Source organism: Protopterus annectens, chromosome 2.part0 (assembly GCF_019279795.1).
Source record: "Protopterus annectens isolate FY-2018-M chromosome 2.part0, PAN1.0, whole genome shotgun sequence".
Classification (NCBI taxonomy): Eukaryota; Metazoa; Chordata; order Ceratodontiformes; family Protopteridae; genus Protopterus; species Protopterus annectens.
The window spans coordinates 1,355,818,543-1,355,843,125 of record NC_056728.1 but is presented as its reverse complement, the minus strand read 5'-3'; the positions used below and the strand labels follow the sequence as shown (position 1 = coordinate 1,355,843,125).

At 40.2% G+C, this 24,583-nt stretch overlaps 1 protein-coding gene across 1 annotated transcript in view; it reads right to left on the bottom strand.

The window, feature by feature from the left end:
* The window catches only part of QRFPR (pyroglutamylated RFamide peptide receptor), a 527,635-nt gene that overhangs the window by 223,066 nt on the left and 279,986 nt on the right, over positions 1-24,583 (bottom strand). The window contains exon 3 of the mRNA XM_044061535.1: positions 12,871-12,932. Coding sequence (XP_043917470.1) covers positions 12,871-12,932 — 62 coding nt within the window. The remainder of the gene's footprint in view (positions 1-12,870; positions 12,933-24,583) is intronic.

Genomic DNA, 24,583 nt, shown 5'->3' with positions numbered 1-24,583 from the left:
AACATGTATCTCATGTCAATACACTCTTTGTTGTCAGATGATAAAGAATTCTGAACCCAATTAATATAACATCTGCCTGACAATTACATAGGCTCTTGCTTCACTTATTCCTCTGTTACAATTTACTTACCACTTTGATGGCATTCAGATTTGAAGTCTTAACAAAGACTTATCAAATGTTGCAAATATCACACACCTTTTTTAAGCACTGTCATCAACAATGTATAAAATCACTTTTAAATACCTCTGTTCAACATAAAAAGTATTACAGAGTTCTGTATTGTATGCAATTGTTTTATGTACTATGCAGTGTGTGCTCTTATAGGTTCATAGATTCATAGGTAGGTAGGTACTAGCTATTGGCTGTAGGGCCTATATAAGCCTAGCCAAATGGTACCCTGGCTTTTGCCACCCAAGAAAATTATTTTCCTGTGCCCCTGTCAAGCAGAGCCACAGAAGTGATCCCCGGGGTGAATTTCCTATCTCCCATCCAGTCATCAAGATTTTTCTAATTTTGCTAATGAGAAGCTTTGTTTGATATAGATAGGTAGTTTGTTCCAGAGTATGGGAAGTCTCTGGGACAGGAATCTATCCCTCCAGCATGTTCTGTTTATTGTGGTGACAAGGTTTAGGTCCCTAGAACGTGTAGCTCGGAGGGATTGGGATTTCTTTACGTGGAGCATGTCCAACAGCTTTGGGTTTGACAGCTTTTTATGTTAGGCAGAGATCACCTCTGAGTAGGCGATATGCGACAGAGTAAAGCTGGAGTTTTTTGAGACGGTCTGTGTAGGGTATCTGTTTCAGGCTGGTAATCCTCTTTGTGAGGTATTTCTGTGGCCTTTCTAGTTGTTGTAGATGTCTTGTGAGGTACATACCAAAAAGGGCATTGTACTCTATAATGGGTCTAATGAGTGATGAATAGAGGGGAACAATGATCTCTTTTTTCCTGGATGAGAAACCTTTTGTGATGAAGTGTGCCACGTAGAAGGATTTCCTGACTAATGTGGTGATGTGATTATCAAAGGAGAGACTACTGTGCACCTGTGTCCTAAGGTCTCTTATCACACTTTTGGTGTTAAGTAGACTACCGCCTATGTGGTAGTTCATGGGTCCAGAGTTTTTACCAAAAGGGATGACAATGCACTTTTTGGCATTGAGCTTGAGGCCATGGCTTTGAAACCAGGCATCTGTCTCAGTGAGCTCCTTCTGTAGGATGTCCACATCGTTACCATCTTTTGGTATTTACTGCAATTATGACATAATCTGGAGTGCTTAGCACCTGGGCTGTGCTGGAAATTCACTCCATTTGATCAGTACCTACCCCTGGTTAAGAAAAATAAATGGTCAATCAAACAGTGCTGTTCCATTCAGCAATCCACTTAATTCCACACTGGTTGCCCACTGTGTACTAGCAAACAGATAAGATAAACTAACACTTGAGAAATATCACACTTCATTTCAAAATGATCACAGATAGCAGCCAAGAAAAGGCACAAGATGTAATGGATGCTTCAGAAAAATAATCTAGGCCATGTTACTTCAAATGTTCTAAGCATTCAGACTTAACTTCTTATTTGAACAAAAAGATACTAAAGCCTCATAAGAACAATAAGAAGATGGCTGACAATAAAAATGACTAGTTTCAGATCTGCATTGCGATAACCTGTGCAGTGACTCCTGATTTGTTTACTTTGCCTTATGTCCCTCCCTTCCAGTTTTGTTTTTTGTTTTTTTTTAAACAAACTTCCACATAGTTCATCATAGTAAGCATTTCTTTCCTTTCTATTTTCCTGATCAGGATTGTAGGAAAATCTGAGATGAAAGCTGTTCTTCCTTAATTAAAACTTTGATGAAATAACTTATTAGTAAACAAAAACATAGCTCCCTCTGTCAATTTAGCAGACCTACTTATTTTGAAACATAATGCATTCTAAATAAGGCACTGCTATTAACCATGTAATTTCAGGAACATAATAAAGATCCCTGATTGAGTTTGTCAGTTTTGGTATTCCTTGGTATTTTGTGACCAGTTATCCAAACACACAAACAAATAAACACATACACACACACACACACACACACACACACATGCATAAAAATAACACTAACATTAAAATACCTTTGTTTAAATATTACTACTGCTAGGAAAATAATTTTTTGGAAGGTAATCTGTTGGGTAGAGCTTAGCGGCAGGGACAAGGTGAGGACTAGAAAGTACAGTTGTGTACACTTACCGTAAATGTAGATGTTCAGGTGTACTCACTGCTGCAGTCATCACATTTGGGTTATCCCTGCCAGGGTAGCCCTCAGTTGGCCCGAATACCAGAGGCTTAGTATTTCTGTGTCGGTTGCCGTCGCTGCAGGACTGACATCAGGTCGTCAGTAGTATAAAATAAGGCAGCCAACGCCATTATATCAGTTTTTCTTGTCCTAACCATCATGGTGGAAGAACACCACCAGTAGAAAGTAAATACCAAAAATTCCTTGTAAGGAGAGAGAGAGAGAGAGAGAGAGAGAGAGAGAGAGAGAGGGAAACCAGGACTGCAACAGTGAATACACTCAGACATCTACATTTATGGTAAGTGTACACAACTGTACTATGTTCTTTGTGTTTCACTGTTGCAGTTATCACATTTGGGTTGATTCCCAAAGCTGAAGAAAAGGGTGGAGGCAGTCAAGAAGACTGGGGGCTAGCTAGGATGCCCTGTAAGACTGCGGAGGCAAAGCCTGCCTTGGATTTGGAGAAGATAGGCAGCTGGTAATGCTTGGTGAAGGTATGAACTGATGTCCATGTTGCAGCCTCCAGGATGTCTCTGGTGGGAACCCCTCTGAGGAAAGCTGCAGAGGTGGAGGTTGCTCTAGTAGAATGTGTCCTGACCCCCTTAGGGTTGGTTTCCCGTGTTACTTGTAGCAGAAATGGATGCAAGATGCTATCCATTTGGAAATGGGTTGTTTGGCTATGGCTTTGCCCTCTGCTACTGCAGCAAAGCTGACTAACAATTGATCAGTATTTCTAAATGATTTAGTCCTGTCTAGATAGAATCTGAGCTGTCTGCACACATCGAGAGAGTGCAGTATCCTTTCCTCCTTGTTTTGTGGGTTAGGGAAAAAGGTGGGCAAATGAATGGATTGGTTGAGAGCCACACTGGACACCACTTTTGGTATGAAGGATGAGTTAGTCCTGAGGGAGACCCTGTCAGCATTGAAAATGATGAAGGAATCTACAGCCATTAGTGTTTGTAGCTCGGATACTCTTCTTGCTGAAGTGATGGCCAGAAGCAAGGCTATCTATGGGAGAAACTTTAACTCTGCTGTAGCTGCTGGTTCAAAAGAGGGCAGGGTAAGCTTTTTCAACAAAAGTTTAGGTCCCAAGCTGGGGTAGATGCTCTTCTTGGTGGCTTCAAGTTGTTAGCCCCTCTTAGGTACTGTTTGATGAGAGGGTGTGAGAAAAGAGGTGGCTCTGTGCTGAAATGAGCAGAGATAGCTGAGGCATGAATTTTAATAGAAGAAAAGGATAGACCCCTGTGTAGTAGGTCAGCAAGGTAATCCAGGATGAGAGGTAGGGAGGGCTGTGCCATCCCGGATCCCTTAGCCTGGATCCAGGTGCAAAACCTTTTCCATTTGTCAGCAAAAGACTTTCTAGTGCTAGGGCATCTGGCCTCACGTATAACATCTAGAACCCGTTTGCTGAGATTGGCAGCTTGTGCAGTGGTCAGGGAATAAGCCAGGCTGCCAGACTGAAGGTCTGAAATTGGGGATGCATGAATTCTCTTTCCCTCTGGGTCAGGAGTGTTGGGATCTGAGGGAGATGCCATGGTGGCAGAGGTGACAGGCTGTGCAGCAGTGGGCACCAGTGCTGGCATGGTCCGTCTGGGGCAATCAGGATTGTCCTCATTTTTTTTCCCCTTATTTTGAGCAGTACCCTTGAAATGAGCAGTAGTGGGGGAAATGCATAGACCGAGAGGTTGACCCACTGGAAGGATAGAGCATCCACTTTCCAGGTCTTGCAGTGAGACTCCCTGGTGCAGAACTTCCTGAGCTGATGGTTGGAGTGGGAAGCAAAGAGGTCGACCTTAGGGGTGCCCCATTTCTGAGTTACAAGGGTGAAGGTTCTTTGGTCTAGCTGCCACTCATGTGGGTCCAGAAGATTTCTGCTTAAGTTGTCTACCAGACAGTTTAGAGAGCCTGGCAGGAATTGGGCTAACAGGTGTAGTTGCATGGCTGAGGCCATGTGCCAAAGGGTCATGATGAGCTTTCACAGAGGGCACGAATGAGTCCCTCCCTGCTTGTTGATATAACACATCACAGTGGTGTTGTCTGTTCTGATCAGTAGAGCCCCCAGGGAGAGGATGGGTCTGAAAGCTGTCAGTGCGTGCTGGACAGCTAACATCTCTTTTTGGTTGATGTGCAGATGCATTTAATGTGGGATCCATTGGCCCTGTATGCACCTGTCATCCAGGTGTGCACCCCAGACATAGTCTGATGCATCTGTGGTGAAGGTCTGGGTGGGGTGGGGTTGTGAGAAGGGTAGTCCCTTGTTGTGGTAGCATGCTTCTGCCCACCAAAGAAAGTCTTTCCTTAAACAAGGTATCATTGGTATAAGAGTTTCCAGGTCTTGACAGCGTTGACACCAAAGGCTTATTAGGTACCATCATAGTTTCCTCATATACAGTCTGTCGTATGGAATGAGTAGAATGCAAGAAGCCATGAACCCCAGAGCTTGCCGGATTTTCCTTGCAGATAACTGGGGTCTGGTGGCTAGTTGAAAGAAATATGCTGTCAGGTAGGTTTGCTTTTCAGGTGTAAGGAATGCCATTTGGGAAGCTGTGTCCAGGCTTGCTCCCAGGAATATAATTTTTTGGGTGGGTACTAGTTTTTCTTTTCATTGATAGTATACCCTAAGGAGGTCAGTAGGTCCTTTACACAGGCCTGGTGCTTAAGCAGCTTTTCCTGACTGCCTGAATTAGGCAGTCATCTAAATATGGGTAAATTTGAATATTTCTTTGCCTGCAAAACGCAATGGTGGGAGCCAGGCATTTTGTGAAAACTCTGGGAGCAGTGGATAAGCCAAAGGGAAGCACAGAGAACTGAAAGTGCAGTCATCCTGGCCTGAAACATAGCATGATTCTCTGATTGGGATGTGTAGGTAGGCCTCTTTTAGGTCTAGGGTTGTTAACCCAGCATCCTTGGAGAGCATAGGTAGTAGTTGCTGGAGGGTGAGCATTTTGAATTTTGGTATCACCAGAAAGGTGTTTAGAATTGAATAGATAGATTGAGGATGGGGCACCAGTTGCCATCTTTTCTGGGTACCAGGAAGAGTCTGGAGTATAAACTTTGGCCTATCTGTTCTGCAGGAACGTGTTTTTTGCCCTCAGAGAAAGCATGGAAAGGACTTGCTGTTTGGCCTCTGCCCACTGGTTTGGGAGAAGATCTAGGAACCCTTTTGGGGTTGGTAGGGTGTGGAAATAAAATTTGTATACCTGGGACACTATGTTGAGGACCCAACGGTCATTGGTAATGATGGCCCTGGTGCTTGCGTGGAAGGGGAGTTTTCCTCCTAGGGGCAAGTGCAGGTGGGCAGAGGGAGAGGATGAAAATTGAGAGTCATTATGAGTTCTTACCATTTAGGGGTAGCTTAGTACTTCCAGGTTTTGAAGAGAAGGAACTCCATTGCTTAGATCTCTGCAATCCCTGGGGCTGCTGTTTGGGGGGCCGGCTTCCCCAGGGTCTGGGCTGAACTGACCTGGAGGGGGCAGGAAAGAAACAGTGCTTGGAGGGGCAATGCCTACTGAACATGGGTGGCTGGACCTGCAGGAAGTCCTTAGCTCTCTGTATAGATTTAGCTTTTTCTTCCATTTTTTAAGACCTCCTCTGCCTTGGTGCCAAATAAGTTGTTTTTGTGCAAGGGTGCGTCCAATAGTTTGGATTTGACATGGTCTGGCAAGGGCTGTTCCTTAAGCCAAGCATGCCATCTAAGGACAGAACCAGTGACTGTTGCCCTGCAAGATGCTTCTAGGGCATCAAAACCACATTGTCCGGTGTGCTTAGTCACTTGACTTACAGAATGCATTAACTCTTGTAACTCTTTATTTTCTGCACAAGCAGGAAAAGATGATATTTTCTGTTTGAGGAGTTCATGGTATTTTGCTGAAATTTCAGCATATGGAACTGACAATTTAGTGCTTTAATAGCAAGAGTAGCAGAGGTGTATACTTTTTTACCCCATCTGTCTAATGCTCCAGAATCCCTATCTGAGGGGGTGGAATACTTAGCAGAAGTTGCTTTAATTCCTTTAGGCCCTTGAGAAATAAACTCAGGGTCAGCAGTAGGACTTTTTAAAAGAAATTTGTGAGAGTCAGAGACTCTAAAGTACCTGTCAGGTTTCCTGGGAGCAAGAGTCATACTAGATTCCATGAACACAACATCCAGGACAGGAGGAATGGCCAGAGGTCTGTGCTGTGGAAGATCTAGTAATTCCCTAAGGGTATTCCTGACATTCCCATTGGAAATGTTCCCTTAAAGTATGTAGGGTTTCCCCAAAGGAAAAGTCTTCGGGTGAAGAGGCTCAAGAAAGGATTCTTCTGCATCAGAATCCTCATAAGCAGAGAGGGGTTGCATGTCTTCATATTCAGATGCCTCAGAGTCATCTGACTCCTGTTCAGATAAAACTACTGGGGACAAATTTTTTTTTTCCTTTGGAAGGGGTAGCTTGGCTTCCCCTGGCCAGCATTATAAAGTCATCCACCATTTTAAGCATTTGAGACTGAGGCAAGGAAGCAGGTGCCTGAGACTGGGTCATCAGTTTCTTGGGTGTGGTTCATACCCTGGGCCTTAGAAACTTGGTAGTTTCTGAAAGAATGGTAGACATAAAAGAAGTTGTCGGTCTGTGTCGAGAATTGATAGTGCAAAGTACTTCCTCGGAAGCCGGTGTGTGATCAGCGGCTCTGGACCCATCCAAGGTAGAGACATCTGCAGGATCTTTAGTCGATGATGAATCTCGCGGCATACCAGAGTCTGAAAGGGTCTCCGTAGTAGCCTGCGAATCCACATAAGTGGGCTTCACTTCGAGTTACCACATAATCAGTATAACACTACCCGGGAATGTGTATCACTATGAGTTATCACACAGTCAGTATCACACTACCTGGGAATGTGCAGCACTATGAGTTACTACATAGTCAGTATCACACTACCTGGGAATGTCATTCACTTCGAGTTACCACATAATCAGTATCACACTACCTGGGAATGTGCATCACTATGAGTTATCACACAGTCAGTATCACACTACCTGGGAATGTGCAGCACTATGAGTTATCACACAGTCAGTATCACACTACCTGGGAATGTGCAGCACTACGAGTTACTACATAGTCAGTATCACACTACCTGGGAATGTGCATCACTTTGAGTTACCACACAGTTAGCATCACACTACCTGGGAATGTGCAGCACTATGAGTTATCACACAAGTCAGTATCACACTACCTGGGAATGTGCAGCACTATGAGTTATCACACAGTCAGTATCACACTACCTGGGAATGTGCATCACTATGAGTTACCACATATTATACAGTGACTCCCTATTACTATCAGAAAACGCGCACGCTGATTGGCCCAGCCGAACCAGTGTACCCACTGTAAATCTCACAATATACCAACGGAAAAAGGTCCGGTCACCAGGACTTTTTTCCATTGGTATAAAGTGCCCCAAAACCTTTTTTTTTACAATTAAAGAAAAAAAGAAAAAAGAGAAAACGGAGCAACAGAGACTTTCTTTTCTCCGTTGCTTCCATTTCAAAGCATTGATGTACTGGGTATGTGTGCGAACGCAAGTTCCATACACATGCGCAGTACATCAAAACTAACAAGCAGCATACCACAACCAGCAGAAGAACAGTAATCTGCCATTATACAAAGACATTATTTAAGAAAAGTAAGTATTTTTTTTCTTAAATAATGTCATTGTATAATAGCAATAACCAACTCCGTGGTTGTGGTATATTGAAGATTTACCCACGTACACCCTCATGATTAAACCACACCACCCGTGGGTAAATCTTCAATATACCACACCATGTCATCGGTTATTGCTTTAGTATCAGACTACATGGGAATGTGCATCACTATGAGTTACTGCACTCAGCAGCTAAGATAACTGTACAGCAGAACACTATTTCCCAAATGTAGTTAAAAACCTGCAAACCTTTGAGAACTTTATATCTGAACTAAAAGAACACCTCCTCAAAGAAGCCATGTGCACAGATTATGAAGAAAATAGGTTACAGTACAGTGCATGTGGCTCGTGTCTTAACAAGCCTTAACCATTTGACTAATGGAACTGTCCATCAACAATTTCTACATTATGTATAAAGTGTCATTTGTATATAATCTCGTCTCTTGATTTCACTGTTTTCTGCTTGTTTATTGCATTAACTTTAAGAATATGTATATGCTGTTACATGCTGCCTTCAGAACCTGGGTCCTACCTGAAATTAGTCAACAGGCCAGTTCATTTATCTGGCAAACAATAAATAAATAAACATCTAAGACAATCACACATAAGCAGTTACAACAGCCACCATCACTACACAGATACATACAGCCATATTCTAGCACAGGCAGCCAGACATCCACTCACACATACAGTCTCATAGAGGCAAGCATGCTTATATACTTCCATTCACACACTCAGCTAATTACCTGCATTGGCAGTCTGAGCACGGTGGATTCCCATTACTGAAACAGAAAGATATAAATGGCAAGACTGCTGTGCACACCGTCAGAGCCTGGTCCTGCACAAACCTGAGCAGTATGTCTACGAATCCCATACTGTGCATTTCTCCAAGGGTAGTGTACTGGGAAATGTTATTTACATAGACCCCCATCCATGGAACTGACACGGTTCATACAGCAGCACTGCCTTTCCTGCCTAGAAGTGAACAGTGATTTGTACAGGTAGCAAAAGAGGTCTATGAATTGTGACAGTCATGTGAAGGCTGCAGGACAGCTTACACTCATCTGTGAAGACAGGCCATAGTGTTAACAAGTTATAAGGTAGGTTTCTGAAACTCTCACTGCAGCATACATCAAGTTTTTGTCTACAGATCAGCCTTACACTAGAGAAGCTTGCAGTAGCTTATAATAAGGCTTTCAAAGACCCACTTATAAACTGCAGAATTAAACAAGCAAATCAATCACTGAAGTTAGCCAAACAAAGTATATAGCTGACTAAATAAAAAAGCATTAAACAGATTTCAGAATGTTAGTTTTCATATGCATATATTATTGTTTTCTTTCTTTACATCTGCAGTATATATGACGTTCACACATTCTTAGGTTTTGTATAATAACAGTTATTGACTTGCTTTATTGCTAATAAGCAGTGTATACTGGAGTTTTTCCTCCAATAGGTTGCTGCTGACATTTTATGCCATCTAGTCAGACTTTCCCATTACCAAATAGAAAGAAATAAACAAAAGATGCTCTGGCAACAGTGTCTGCCTCTAGCTATATCATGAGCTAGAATTTAGGAAAACAATGAAGAAACCAGTCACAGTGCACAAAAACATATTATCACCAAATGCCCATGGTACAGGAATGTCACAGTCAGACTATGCAACAGCATGGTCATGCCAAAGCTGTCAAATCTGCAAACTCAGCAAATAAATTGAATTGGAAAAAAATCCATACAGTTGAAATATAAAAACTGAGACTTAAAAAAGTAAAGTTTAAAACATGAATCTGTAGGAAAGTACAGTTTGCAGGTAAAATGTTGTCATTTCATTGTCTGAATAAATGATTACTAAAATGGTTAGTAGGTACATAGGTAGCTGAATTTATAACCCCATATCTGGTGGGTATGGAAAGCATGCTTATTTTCTCCACACAATCCTACCAAAGAAGCCTGCAAGACTGAATATCACTGTGATTGCTGAATGCAATTCTGTATCTACAGATATGGGTGCTGTTCCTGTTGATACTGGACATGCTGCTGTTGCATCTTCTCCAGGATCATTTCGTTTTGGCCAATATATACTCAATAATATACCTGGTTGATGTTGATGCTTTAGGTGGCCAGTTTATCTTGCTGATCTTTGTAAACTTGAAAGATTCCTGCCTGCTGCTCTGAAGTAAACACTCAATGGGACTAAGTTTAGTTTATTAGAAGCCTTGCGGGTGGGTTTCTCCTTAGCCTTTTAATCTAATTTTCCATGTGACATGATCTAGCTTCAGGAAGTTACTGCTGCCACAGCCGGTGTTATGACAAGTTGAGTGGTGGCTTATGGATGCTCCAGTAACTGTTTTACAATTAGTCCGATGTTAACTACCTTGCTGTATGATGCCATGTGACCAAGCAATCCCACTTTGTTTTGCATCAGCTGACTTGATGGCTGAAGCATTTCTGCTTCTTGTAATCCAGGTGTTCATCTGGTTGTGGTTTCTGCACTGGCAGTACATTCCGTATCAAGTTCACATGGGGGATACTGGCAGAAACTGTGTGTTGGGCCACTGGGAAAAAGTTTTACAAGATATTTGTCCACTGTGTGTGCCATCTAGGGGTCAGCCACACCAACTGTCTGTCTCTTTTTAGACAAATAGTACAGCAGAGCTTCAGAGGATAGCCCCCCCTCTCTCCTGACTAATAAGGGTGATGCTGGCATCAGGTTCTACTACCTGATAACTGAGTCTGTGGAACAATGTTGATGCACGAGTTCCTAGGCTGATCAGCCTGATTTGTAGAATGCTGTTATTAAATGATTTCCTAGGTTGATCAGCCTGATTTGTGGAACACTGTTGCTAAATGAGTTCCTGGATTTAGCAACCAGAATAGTTTATGCCAGGGAGGCACACTGAAGGGGTCATGGTATCTTAGGTTCCTTTATCATTTCAGGAATTGCACGTTATGTAGTAAATGGTGCCAAAATTATCATAAGCATATGACCTGGGGTACTTCAGACTGCATTCTCTCCCCGGGGCTATCTCTCACTATAACATCGGCACTCCATAATAAATGGGTCTGCTTGTCTTTCTGCTGTCATATTCTAGGACTCTTCAGTTAACTATCCTTCTTTTTGCAAAGCATTCTTGATTTCCTCAGTTGATTTGAAACTCTTTATCTGCGCTTCATAGTCTTGGCGTTAAAGGTATGCTCTATTTTAAATCACTTGCTAGGGTGCAAATCTGCATATGGCATATCAGGTACTCACAGTGTGTGGACTTAAACAGCAGAATAAAGAACAACAGAGTACAGAATTTGCAGTTTGCCACTCTGCACCCTTGTTGAAAAGTATTACAAAGTCCTACTATCAAAAACAATGCTACAATTAATTGATTTGCAAAAATTTCTGTAGATAGAATATTTTTCCATTTTTATCTGAACCAGTCTTAACCTGTATATGCTATTTGAATGCTTTATTACAATCAATAGTATAGTAACAGTACACTCTGGGATGTACTACTTTGTCATAGAAAACTTGAAATCAGTGCAGTAGGAAATTTCTGCTGTGAACAATCTTCATTAGAGTCCATCTCCACAAATGATTTTACATAAAAAACATCATGACAATATGGGGAATAAAGGTTGCTCAAAGCATGCAACATTTTTTTTTTTACAGTGGAAGTCCACTCATGGACAAATAAAAAGTAATGATTTCTTCACTAGTGCCATTCAGTCCATCCACAACCCTTCACTAGTGCCATAATATTTTAAAAATGTTTTTAAGATGCTACAGCTTCTACAGGTTCTGAGATGTTTCCATTTTACTTCTTTCCCACTGTAGTCTAAAGAACAATGGAAGTAAAGATAACTCACTAAGAAGCAATCTGTGCTGAAATGGACCTAGGAACCAATGAAAGTCAGAATGAGAGATGTACAATAATAATAATCGACTACTAACAATAAGCTGTATGAAATGGAAAGAAAGCACTTTTCATATTGTAATGCAAGAATTTTGACAGTAAGTAAAAGCCATTAGGATGCTGCATTTGGTGGTCTTCTTGCATGGTCTTACTTGTGTTACTAATGCGCATTTTGAAAGTGCAATCAGTATTTTTATCCTTTGTAAATCACTTACAATTGCCTGTTAAGTTATTACACCTCAGATAATAAGCAAAACCTGGATTGGGTACAGAAATATTGTTTTTTTTTCCCTTTTGTCAGCAAATTCAGTGAAAAACAGTATTTTCAAACCACAGTGCTGAAATGATCACAATCCAAGGAGTTATAATGTGGCAGAAGAAACAACAACACAAGGAGCCCATGTGGTAACTGCTAGCTTTGCTGTATATTTTCTTACAAAGTCCCGAATGATCATCTTGATTGAAACTTAAACAGTTTTACTTTGCTTTGTTAAATGGGTACAGGCTTTGAACTGTTTAGCCCGTGGTGGTGGTGCTGCAGTAGCGTTGTCGCCTCACAGTAAGACGCTGTCCGGTTCGATTCACAGCTAGAGCGTCTTCTGCATGGAGACATGCGTGAATGGGCGTACCTTCATTGAAGGTTGTGCGTCAAGGCTGGTAACTCGGCACGTAAAAATCAACTACCAATAATTAGCAGACCGGAGTTCTGCTGTGGCGACCCCTAACCGGGAAAAGCCGAAAGACACAAACAAACAAACTTATCAAAAGGCAATTCATAATCCCTAGGCATGCAGCCCAAAATATCTACATAATCTGCATTGCAATTTGGAGATATACTAGTCAGCAATATCTTTTGTCAAGCAAGCCTGCTGTACTGTGACACAACGTTCCATTTGGCTATCTTTCTATCTGTCATTTTGCTATTGGATTATCTGTAGAATTGTTCTTGTTATATTGCATTTATGCCACTGTAATGTGATTCATTTGTTTAAAAATGTACACCTACCTCTAATCTTTGCACATGCCATACTGGGGCACCAAAAGCAGCTGCTACAAGCCACACAATCCCTATAAAATATAAAAAAGCAAATATGTTAATCTTGTTCATATTATACAGTATTACATTTTCGTGCTCTTGCAAAATATGGCACTTCTATAATACATTTTCAAAATCTAGGGAATCATGTCTTTATAAAATATAGTTCAGTCACTGGAAGGAACAAGCTTTCTAAAAATTAGCCTTTGATGTTTATTATTTGTCAAAAACAGCAGCAGAAACACTTGTACCTGAAATCTTGCCTAATTTAAAAAAATGATTTTTCTAAACCAGTGTAGTCTGTATGAATGGTATTCTGAGCCGCAGTTCTAAGTTCTTCATTTAGCATATAAGAACACAGATTCAAAGGAAAAGGTATCCGTCCATTCACAATCTTTATTTCCATTTTTAAATTGGGGTCAGAGTGTCACTTCAACAGTGACAGTCCTCTAGATCCAATATTCACACTGCCAAGTAGATATTCTTCCATACCACACACTCACAAATTTTTTACGTACAGCTCATTTAGAGTGTCCAGTCCACCTACTGCGTATCTCTGGAATGTGGGAGGAAACCAGAACACCTAGAAGAAAGCCATGCAAACACAGGGAGGACCTGCAGACTCCGCAGCGAAGGCACCAGAGCCAAGAATTGAATCAGAACATCCAGCTATGAGGCGATAATGCTACCTGCTATGACACTGTGCCATCCCACAATGAACACAGATAAATGTTATAAACCGATCAGTGTATAACATGTACTTCTAAAAGCATGTAGCCAAGCTGCATATTTCTTCACCATGCTGATATTATAGTTTCAGTTTTGCACCTTGCACAAGATTGTAAAATGAAAATAAACTATATTAAAATAAAAAAATATATATTTTATACCACTCCTGGCACCCTGACCAAAAGGTCTTCAAGGGCATTTAATAGTGCATCACATTGTCATCTATGGACAATAAATGTTAAATAGTCAGAGTCATTCATAAGCAAAGGAAATAATTTCAAAAAGTTATGCTTACGTAGTTCAACCTGAAAGTAAGAAACTATTCTAATTCAATACCTGGTTTCATTTCTCATGTCTGTGCATTCAGTATATACTCACTACACACAAGATACTGAATTTGAAATGCAAGTTGTTCCCAAACAGGGGTTCAGCCTCATTCTAGACTTTAAAACTGTTACACTAAAATGATTACTTGCAAATAGAAAACAGCAATCTGGAAATCAGAAACCAGAGGACAATCCGGATATACATTTGGTTACTTGTACACTTGTGAATGTATTTGCAGCACTAAAACAAACATAACTACTCTCCATGTCAGTTTTGGCCTACTGGAACAGCACTTCAGTGTTTCAACATTAATTAATAACTGGGATGTTGGAGAATCATTCAGTATGGAGAAACAATGAATGCCAGAAAGTCTACTCTCCTTCCTCAAGGGGAAGGCTTCTAACACTTCTTCCACAGGTATATCCTCTAACTGATGGCAGAGGGTAGTTCTGGACCAACAGGTAGTGAAAAGTACAAACCTGTGGTACACACCTGCAATCTGTCTGTGAGAAGTGTGCCAGCAGGACCACTCACAGCTACTATCATAATTAACACCAATATACACACCCTACCCAGGTGGGGAATAAAGGGCCAACAAAAATCCTGTATCATAACAATAGAGATGATGGAACGATGGCTGTCACAAGGTCTCAATCTTTTAACCTTTCCAAAGAAGATAGAATAAGCAGGTCTCTACTGTGTTACAAGGATCAAGACAAAGAAATCAAATGAAGGATGTAGCACATGTTAAGTATTCTGTGATACACGAGATGTGCTATTTAAACTTTAATGCATTTTATCAAAAAAAATATCAGTCTTCATAGCAATGGTGAAAATTCAGTACAAGATGGGAGATGATCAGCTCAGTGAAACGTCAATCTCTTTTTAATTTTTAATAAAGATGATAATGTGAAGATTACTAAATATGCTATTTAACCAAAGGCATATATTTTAGTCTGGAAGCATTGGAAAATAAAAATATTTTCTTATTTTGAATAGAAGTAGAACTGGAATGAAGAACGTCAATGAAAGGGATGCAGAGGATGTGTGTACTTGTAGGGAACAGAGCTGTATAGAATCAGTAGCGGTACAAAAATATCCATTTATTCACCATTTTCCTCAAGGAAACAGACTTTTGGTAACAAATGTCATGAGAATAATAGTAATTGGTGACTTTCTATTCAAGAAAATCCCCACAGCTGCTTGAGGCAAAGCCTTTCACTACCACATTTGAAATGGGAGTACCTGAAGGCTTTAGAGCAGCAGTTATTATGCTGTGGTAAGCTTGTAATACTCTGTTGATTACAGCTGTGAAACTTATTAGGAGGAAATGGGTGGTTTTATGTACATCAGTGTGAAAGAATAGTTGTGTAAAATCTTACCATAACCATAGATGTCCTTTACTTCCATATTGCAGTATTCATAACCATTGGGTTATCCTCCGCTCAGCAACCCAAACGTCTGGCCAGTATACAAAAATTTTAGTCACTGTGAGGTACGTGGGATGTCTGATGGCCATAAAAGTGATGTCTGCACATACCATCCTCAGAAGTGAATGCCCTAGCCGGACCCCAGTCCCAGGATTGCTGCCTAAGTCCTGTATCGTCCAGCAAGGTTTATTTTTTTTTTATTTTTTTTTTAATAGGGGGTAAGAAGGTGGGATAGAATACTGCAACATGGAAGAGAAGGACATCTATGGTTACAGTAAGATTTTATGCAACTATTCTAGGTCTTTCTAATCACATGTTGCAGTATTCATAATCTTTGGGTGAGTGCCATAGCTCAAAGGGAAGAAGAGGAGGGTGGTTTGGAACTGTTTTCCAAGAATTCATGCAGGATTGCCATAGTAAAACCTGCCCTAGATCTGGAAATGTGGTCCAGTTTGTAGTGTTTGGTCAAGGTATGGACAGATGTCCAGGTAGCTGCCTCTAGAATGGAAGCTGTGTCCAGTCATTTGAAGAAGGCTCCAGATGAGGCCACAGCTCTAGTGGACTGGGCTTTAATTTTAGAGTTTAGATGTTTGACTTGGTAGGTGTAGCAAAAGGAAATGGCTCTAGGAATCCAAGCAGAGATAGTCTGTTTTGTCACCACTTTCCCCAGAGCTCTAGGGTAAAAGGAGACAAGTAATTGCTCTGATCTCCTAAAGGACTTGGTCTTGTCTAAGTAGAATCTTAGCTGTCTGTGAACATCAAGGGAATGCAGGACTCTCTCACTGTCATTCTCGGGATGTAGATAAAAGGTGGGGAAGTGAATACATTGGTTCAGAGACAGCTCATTGACCACCTTAGGCATGAAGGACAGATCAGTCCTTAGATTGACTATCCTTGTGGAAGATTAAAAAAGGTGGGGTGGCCATTAGGGCCTGGAGCTCTGACACTCTACTGGCTGATGTCAGGGCCACCAAAAGCACCATTTTCCAAGTGCAATATTTTAGAGAAGCTGTAACTGCTGGCTCAAAAGGGGCAATGGTAAGCTCTAACACCCAGTTCAGGTCCCAAAGTGGAGGAACTGGCCTCATGGGTGGCCTGAGATGCAATACTCCATTTAGGAATAACTTCACTGGAAGTCGGGAGGCTAGTGGAGGGTCAAGAGGCAGACAAGCAAAAATGGAAGCCAGGTGAACCTTAACAGAAGAATTTGGCAACCCTGCCTGCAACATTTCACACAGACAGGACATTACTAAGGGAACTCTCTTTGAAATGGGTACAGCTGCCTTTTAAGACACCACATAGAGAACCTTTTTCATTTGGACAAATAAGATCTCCTAGTATTGGGTTTCCTTGTGTAGCATCCATTTGTGGGACTGTGACATGGACCTGCTCAAACTGTCTGCCTGAGTGTTCTAAATTGAGAGAATGTAGATCGCCTACAGAGTGACTCCATGTTGGACAGCCAATTACCAGGCCTGGAGTGGAAGTCTGCATAGTAAGTAAGATTTTGTTCTCACCTGCTTGTTCACATACAGGAGAACTGTAGTGTTGTCTGTGAATATCTTCAGGGGACCATGCTTCAGGATGTGTTGGAAGGCCCTCAGAGCAAAGATGATGGTCCTCATCTTTCCGATGTTGATGTGTTCCCTCTTGAAGGGCTCTGTCCAGATGCCTTGTACCTTCAAGTTGCCCATAGCAGCTCCCCACTGCAGGTCTGAGGCATCTGTGTACATCTCCTGGACTGGGCTGAGGGGTTGTAAGGGGTGCCCTGGGTTCAGAGAAAGTTGATCTATCCACCAAAGGATCTCCTTCCTTAGGCATGGTAGGAAAGGAATGGTGTGGTCCAAGGGGTAGGATTGTTGGGTCCACATGGACTTCAGGTACCACTAAAGTTTCTTCATGTGGAGTCTTGCTAGTGGCAACATGGGTATAATAGAGACCATGTGTCCTAGGAGTCTGAGATATTCTCTTGCTGTCATAGCAATGGCGTGGAGGACAGACAGCAGGTATTCCTTCATGCTTTCCTCCTTTTGGGGTGGAATGAATGCCCTCATAACATCTGTCCTGATTCTATGCCTCAGGAAAACTTGGTCCTGTGAGGGGATTAGACTGGACTTGGGGAAATGATCTTTGTAAAATATTATTATCAGCTGACCAGACAGACACCGTACTACTGTATCCATTAATATTTATTAGTATTAGTACAAATTCTTGCCAAACAGTTAATATTGTCAGAGTTATTTTAATTCTATTATAACACGGCTAGACACATATAACTACAGACTAATGCACACTCAGTCCAAAAACGTCACTAAAGAGTGAAACATACTGACCAGTTTATATACTCTTAAACATCAACCAATGTTATTTTTAATGTCCTTGTGACTTGTTCTTCTGGTTTGCATGATTGATTTCTGTTTTATGTCCTTCTTTGGTTAGTTTCTTACTTCCTGTATCTGAAGACTCCACAAAAAGTCTCTCCACATCATCTTTGCATCACTTGAAGTATCTGTATTTTATTTCATTTATTTCTGCATCTGAAAGCTCACAGAAAGTCAACTTCCTTTTTTCTATAACAGGATGCCATTTACAGTAAGCCCACAGCTATATGTTATTAATATCTAAGCTGAACATTTACAAGAAATCTTTTTAATAAAAGGTCATCACTTAACTGTTCTTGTAAAGCAAGCCATATTACTTATTTTCTTTTACAGCACACACAGTATAATTTTGGGGAAAAGAATTTTAATTTATACAATCTCTATCAATCTTGATCCCATGAGACTGCAGAACAGAAGTGACTTTTTGGAGATGGATATGTAGGGAAGTGTAACAATCTACCTGGATCAATAGGTCGTCCAGGGAGGGAAATATCTGAATCTCTTAGACCCTGCAATAGGCTTATCACTGGAGCCAGACACTTGGTGAATTCCCTTGGAGCAGTAGATAGTCCAAAGAGTAAAGCACATAATTCAAAAATGTGAGGAACCCACACAGAAGTTTAAATACTTCCTGTGGGTGGGCCTTATGGGGATATGCAGATATGCATCTTTGATGTCCAAAGTGGCCAGAAATGCCTCAGGCATTAGCAGGTAAAAAAGAATCTGGATCATAAGCATGTGAAAGGTGGGTATTTGTAGAAAGAGGTTGAGGTGGGAGAGGTCCAGATAGGTCTCCATGGGCCGTCTTTTCTTGGGACTAGGAAAAGTCTGAAGTAAAAGTCCTTTCTTTTCTCTGACAGAGGGACAGGTTGGATACTCTCTTGAGAAAGCAGGCTGTCCAAGACTGTTTAGAAAAGAGGTAAGTGGTCCTTTGGTGGCTGTGAGATGCCTCTTAAAGAGGAGGGAATGATCCAAGTCATGAAATAACCCTTTTCTATAATTGATCAGACCCACTTATCTGAGGTAATGCTTTGCCAGACAGGAAGACAGTGACAGAGTCTTTGGGAGAGGGGGATGGAATTCAGTTGGGGGGGGTGGAGAAGAAGAAAAGTAGTCACAGACTACCTGCCCTATCCTGAAACAGAGGTTTCTGAGCTGGAGTCTGAGCAGGCCAAGAAAGAGATTGCTGCTTTTTGGAGCTCTTTTCCTCCTAGAATGGGGAGTAGGAGCTGAATGTTTCTGATGAACTGTGTCTTAGTGGGATAATTCCTATGAAATTTAGGGGTTGGGGACACAATCAAATGCTTTAAATCCTGTAATTCTTTCCTCTTTTGTTGAAGGGTTTTGAAACGCTCTGCCACTTTAGCTTCGAACAGGGCAGAACTATCTAGGGGAACATCCAGAAGTTTATCCCTAATATCATTAGGTAGGGATTGGAGTCTCACCCAAGAATACCTTCTGAGCACTGAGGCAGAACCTGTAGTTCTTGTTAAGGCCTCTGCAGCATCATAACTGCATCTAATCGAATGTCTTGTCATTTGAGAGGACAAGGAGGTGAGGCTAGATATTTGAGACTTAGCGGGTAAGTCTGGGAGATCAACCAAAACTTTAGAAACCTGTGACAAAAGGGCCAGCACATACTTAGACATGTGAGTCTGGTAGTTAACAGCCCTAAAATCCAAAGTGGCAGAGGTGTAAACCTTTTTGCCAATCTGTTCCATGGTCTTACTGTCCTTATCAGTGGGAAGGACAGAGGTGGAGGGTAGTAGTCTGGACAGCTTGTCTGCAGAGACTGAAATAGTGACAGGGTCTGCAACAGGGCATTTAATCAGAAATTTAGCCCCTTCAGGGACCTTATAAAACCTGTTAGGCCTTCTAGGGGCTGGAGGTTGGTTTTCAGCATTTTAGAGGCTGCACTGAATGGATCTAAAAAGCCTGGCAAGACTGGTGGAGTAGCACAAGGTGAAGTAGTGTCCATTTGTAAGAGTTCATAGTACCTCTTTTTGACCTCAGTCAGTTCAGTGGAGTCTCATTTAAAAAACTCTCTCATATTGGAGATGGTTTCTCCAAAGGTGAGGTCCTTTCCAGGGGTCTGTCTCAGCAGAGTCCTCCTCTGGGGAGGCATACCCAAGAGGGGAAGGCATCTGAGAGACATAAGAAAGGGAGTACTCTGAAGAGGAATCTGAGCAGTCTTCAACTTCAAGCGGATCTTCAGACTGAGGATTAGGGCTGATAACTGGAGGGGCAGCCAGTGGGGAAGCAGCCGTTGAAGTCCTAAGGGCCATGAAGGCATTAAATAAATTCTGGGAGAAATCTTGCCAATCAGGCAGACTTTTCAGAAGGTGGAGAGATATGTGTTGTCTTTTGTTTTCTTCTTAAGGAAGAAACAGGTCTGGAGGGTGTAGGGCCTAAGGAGGCTTAGGATCAGATGGTTCAAGGACAGTAGAAGGGCCAGTCTGGATGTCCGCAGTGAGCTGAGGTTCCCCCTCGTCATCGGCACCCAATGTCTGCATAACCTCCATGAACATGCTTTCAACCACAGATTCTGTGGCCTGCAGAATGGTACCCGCTATAACTGAATTGGCTAGATCCTCACATTCCTCCAGGTGTACATCAACCACAGGGGTAAGGGGTGGAGGAGGTGAAGCAGTAGGTTCAGGCCTGAAAACTTTGGCCTTCTTCTTAAGTGGCTCAACGGTCTGACCAGATGGCCAGAGCTAGACATTTAAGATGCTGGTTTTCCAAATAGATATTTAGGGTGTGCAGACTGCTGCTAGGAGTCTTTGCAATGAAAGCCTGAAAAATTGCGCAGGATTTATGGTTGTGATTGGGCCCTAGGCAGAAAAGACAAAGGTCATGGGCATCCATCTGACGTATGCACCTACACTTTCCTTTCCTGGATGACATGAACCTGAGCAGACATGCAGGGACCATAATAATAATAATAAGAAAAAAAGGTCTCAATGGGGTACTTATCGTTAACTCGAAGGATCTGACAATAGAAACAGCAGGATGAGCTGACGTTTGACTGGCAGCAGAGAAGTTCTGAGGAATGTACGTGCAGATGTCACTTTTATGGCCCAAGCAGTCTACGGCCAATGTCAGACATCCCACGTACCTTGCAGAGACTAAAGCTTTTGTATATTGGCCGGACGTTCAGATTGCTGAGAAAAGGATAACCCAAAGGTTATGAATACTGCAACATGTGAATAGAAGGACATCATGTGTTAATGGTTTTGTGAAGTGTGAACCAAGAAACAAACTTTGTCAATGCATATACCTCAAAATAAAACAGACTCAGCTAACTGTCAGCATGTAATTTTAATCCACAAAGAACATACAGTGTTAACTGCTTTCATGCCTTGCAACGTGGGACTTCCTAAGAAGAGAAATGCAAGAAAGTAACTTTTTTAAAAATGTGGGTACCATGTGATAGGTCAAGTAGTGCTATTAAGTTAAAATGTATTCCAATAAACGCAAAGCACTTTAATGTAATACTAAAATCAGTTACAATGTCATAGCATCACTCAAATTAAACTAAAAACAAACATTAAATCTTTACATTGTCATAATTTTAAAATAATTATTAGTGATGTACAATCATTAAACCCTGGAAATGATTCTACATTGAGCTTAAGCTGCCATCATAATTTGCTAGCTTCTAAATATTCTTCCTAAAGACCACCCACCTCTGGGATTAATCAAGACTTTTTAATGTACAACAAATAAAATAAAGAATGGTCAGCATTACTATTAATATGTTTAAATTAAGCATCGGCAGATCACGCTTTCAGAATGTCATATATATATATATATATATATATATATATATATATATATATATATATATTTATATTTATATATACTCTCTGAACATTTATTTAGTTTTTCCTACAAAAAAAATGTATTATGTTCAGTTCACAGAGCAATATAAATTATTGCCTTGGTTTAACAATTAGACTTGTTTACTAGTCACTTTATTATGAGTATCAATATAAAATTCTGCTCCATCCAGTATATACTGACATTGTGCACACATATTACATTTATAGGTGCCTAGTCAGTTCTAAATTTATGTACTTTTTGTATAATACTAATATCTTTTTAATAATAATTCAAATTTAAAATTAGTGGTGTGTGCTATGAAACCAGATAAGGGAGGTGGCGTTATAGTGATGGATCATATAGACTATGTATCTAGGATGTGTTGTTTGCTAGGAGAGGTGACATATGTTTGACTGTCCAGCAATAAGCTGAATATTGCCCAAAGAAGAATTGATATAATGCTGTGTAACATGTTGATGCAGGATTAGATAGATGAGTCATTATTCAATTATATGATGGTTAAAAAAACGTATGTGCTCAGCATTTGTGGAATTCCTAAAATCCACAAGGATGAGTCTACCACTTAAGCCAGCTGTCAATGCTGCTAGTTCTAAAACCAATACAACAGCTGTATGTGGATTTTCAAAGGTAAAACAGTTTGCAATGGCTTTACTTATTTATTTAAAGATTCTTGGGACTTTTTAAAGCATATGACCCCTGATTTATTTACATACAATTTGTTATTTGTTACTATTGATGTGAAAAATTGATTTTCTGTATAAATTATGATTATGACTTGGTATGGTACTCTAAAATATTAACTATAATTTCTTCTCTTACTGCACGTGATGCACAACTATTGACACAACTTATGGAGTTGGCCACCCTTATTTTCAAAAAAAAGACCTTTGTGAAAGGTCAAATGGTGAGACTGGCTACGATGTTATCTGAGAATTTGACACTGCTTGTTGAAATTAATATTTAAAAATTAGTGTCATTGAAGAGAACCTCCTAGATGCTATTTCTGATGAGGTGATTAACAAAAAGAAAACTAGAATATATGCAGCATTAACTGTTAGAACCAATAGAGAATTTCATCAAAGAATACAGCAGGAGGATCCCTCTCCATTTACTACAGCACTTGTTTTAACCTATAGTACAGAGAGTTGTCAAAGAAATTATTAATAAAAACTGGGATATATTTATATATACAAACAATTTTGTGAAATTATTAGAAAAATACCAAGACTGTGCTATAGGAAAGGAACTGATGTTAAAAGATTTTAGAATCATGCAAAAAGTTGATAAATTTAGAACATGGCTAGCCACCTATAAATGTAATATGTGTGAACTGTCAGTATATACTGGATGGAACAAAATGTTATATTGATAATCATAAGAGAGTGACTAGTAAAGGAAAGTATAATTGTGGAACCAAAGGAATAATTTATATTGCTCTGTGCACTAACCATAATATATTATATAATATTATGTAGGAAAAACTAAATGAACATTCAGAGACCATATATATATGAGCATATGCACAACATTTTGAAATGATGACTTGCCAGTACTCTATACGGGAAGAATATTTAATAGCTGAATAATTATGATGGCAACTTAATCTCAATGCAGAATCATTCCCAGGGCTTAATGAGCGTGTGTGTCATAAAATAAGCATTTTAAAATCATGGCAACTTAAATATTAAATGTTTGTTTTAGTTTAATTTGAGTAATGCTATGATGAAGTAACTACTTACAATATTTCATTAATTTATTTATTTACAGTTTGTTTACCAGGAAAGTCCATTGGGCCAAAAAGAGCCCATTTTCAATGGATGCCCGGGGAGAAAATCTTCATATACATAGTTTCAAAGAAATAACAGCATGCAAGATAGGTAAAACAAACATATAATAAACAAAAAATCATAGAGTAACATGCCCTGTCAGAACATTCAAAGGCGGGGGGCGTGGCCAAGGATGAACACAGGATAGCAGCAGATTTCTTCAGCTCCACCAATTTCATTACATTGACAGGAATTAATTACTTAAAAAATTAATTTTTGAAGTAATTTTCTTTCTAAATATGTTTGTTTTATATAGTTCTTGAACTATATCTAAAAAAGAAAGGAAATCTTAATAATATTCCTGTCAGAAATTACTTTGGAAATTTTCCTGTCAGTTTATCAGTCTGAAATGAGTTCCAGTAAGACAAATTCTCAAGACTCCAGCATCAAGAAAGAACTTCAGTCTCTGATAATTATAGTCCAGCAACTTACTGCCAAGATGGATAAAATGGATACTAAAATAGATACTTTCACAGAAAAAACTACAAAACAAATAGACTTGTTACATATGGACCTGCAACAACAGAAGATCCAGATGACAGGCATAGAAGAAGGTGTGAATGACATGGAAAATAGAATACAAGAAGAGGAAATCAACATTGAGTTTCTGCTGAAACAAAATACACATTTACAAACAAAGCTGGATGACCTGGAAAATAGATCTAGGCGCAATAACATTAGGATTTTTGGACTGCCAGAAAATATTGAAGGTAACAATATTATAAGATCTCCGTTGCCGTGCGTTTTTTCAGGATGGTATAATACTTCTTTTTTAACAACATGGCTCCTTAAAATTTTAGATTTACCAGAAGCATTCTCTTTTGGTATCGAAAGAGCACATAGATCTATAGCTAATACTAACTCTAACAAAAACTATCCTAGATCAGTTATAGTTAGATTTCTATCATCTTTTGATAAAGAGATGGTTCTTAAATCTGCTTGGGCTAAAGCTCCTGTTAAGATTAATGAAACAACTGTGCATTTTGACAATGACTATTCTTCCATGGTATTAGCTAAAAGAAAAGTTTTTCTGCCACTAATAAGGGAGCTTAAAAAAGCACAGTTTAAAACATACCTTCTGTTTCCTGCCAAGCTTAAAATCTTCCTTCCTGATGGTCCTAAAATTTTCGATGACTTAGACTCT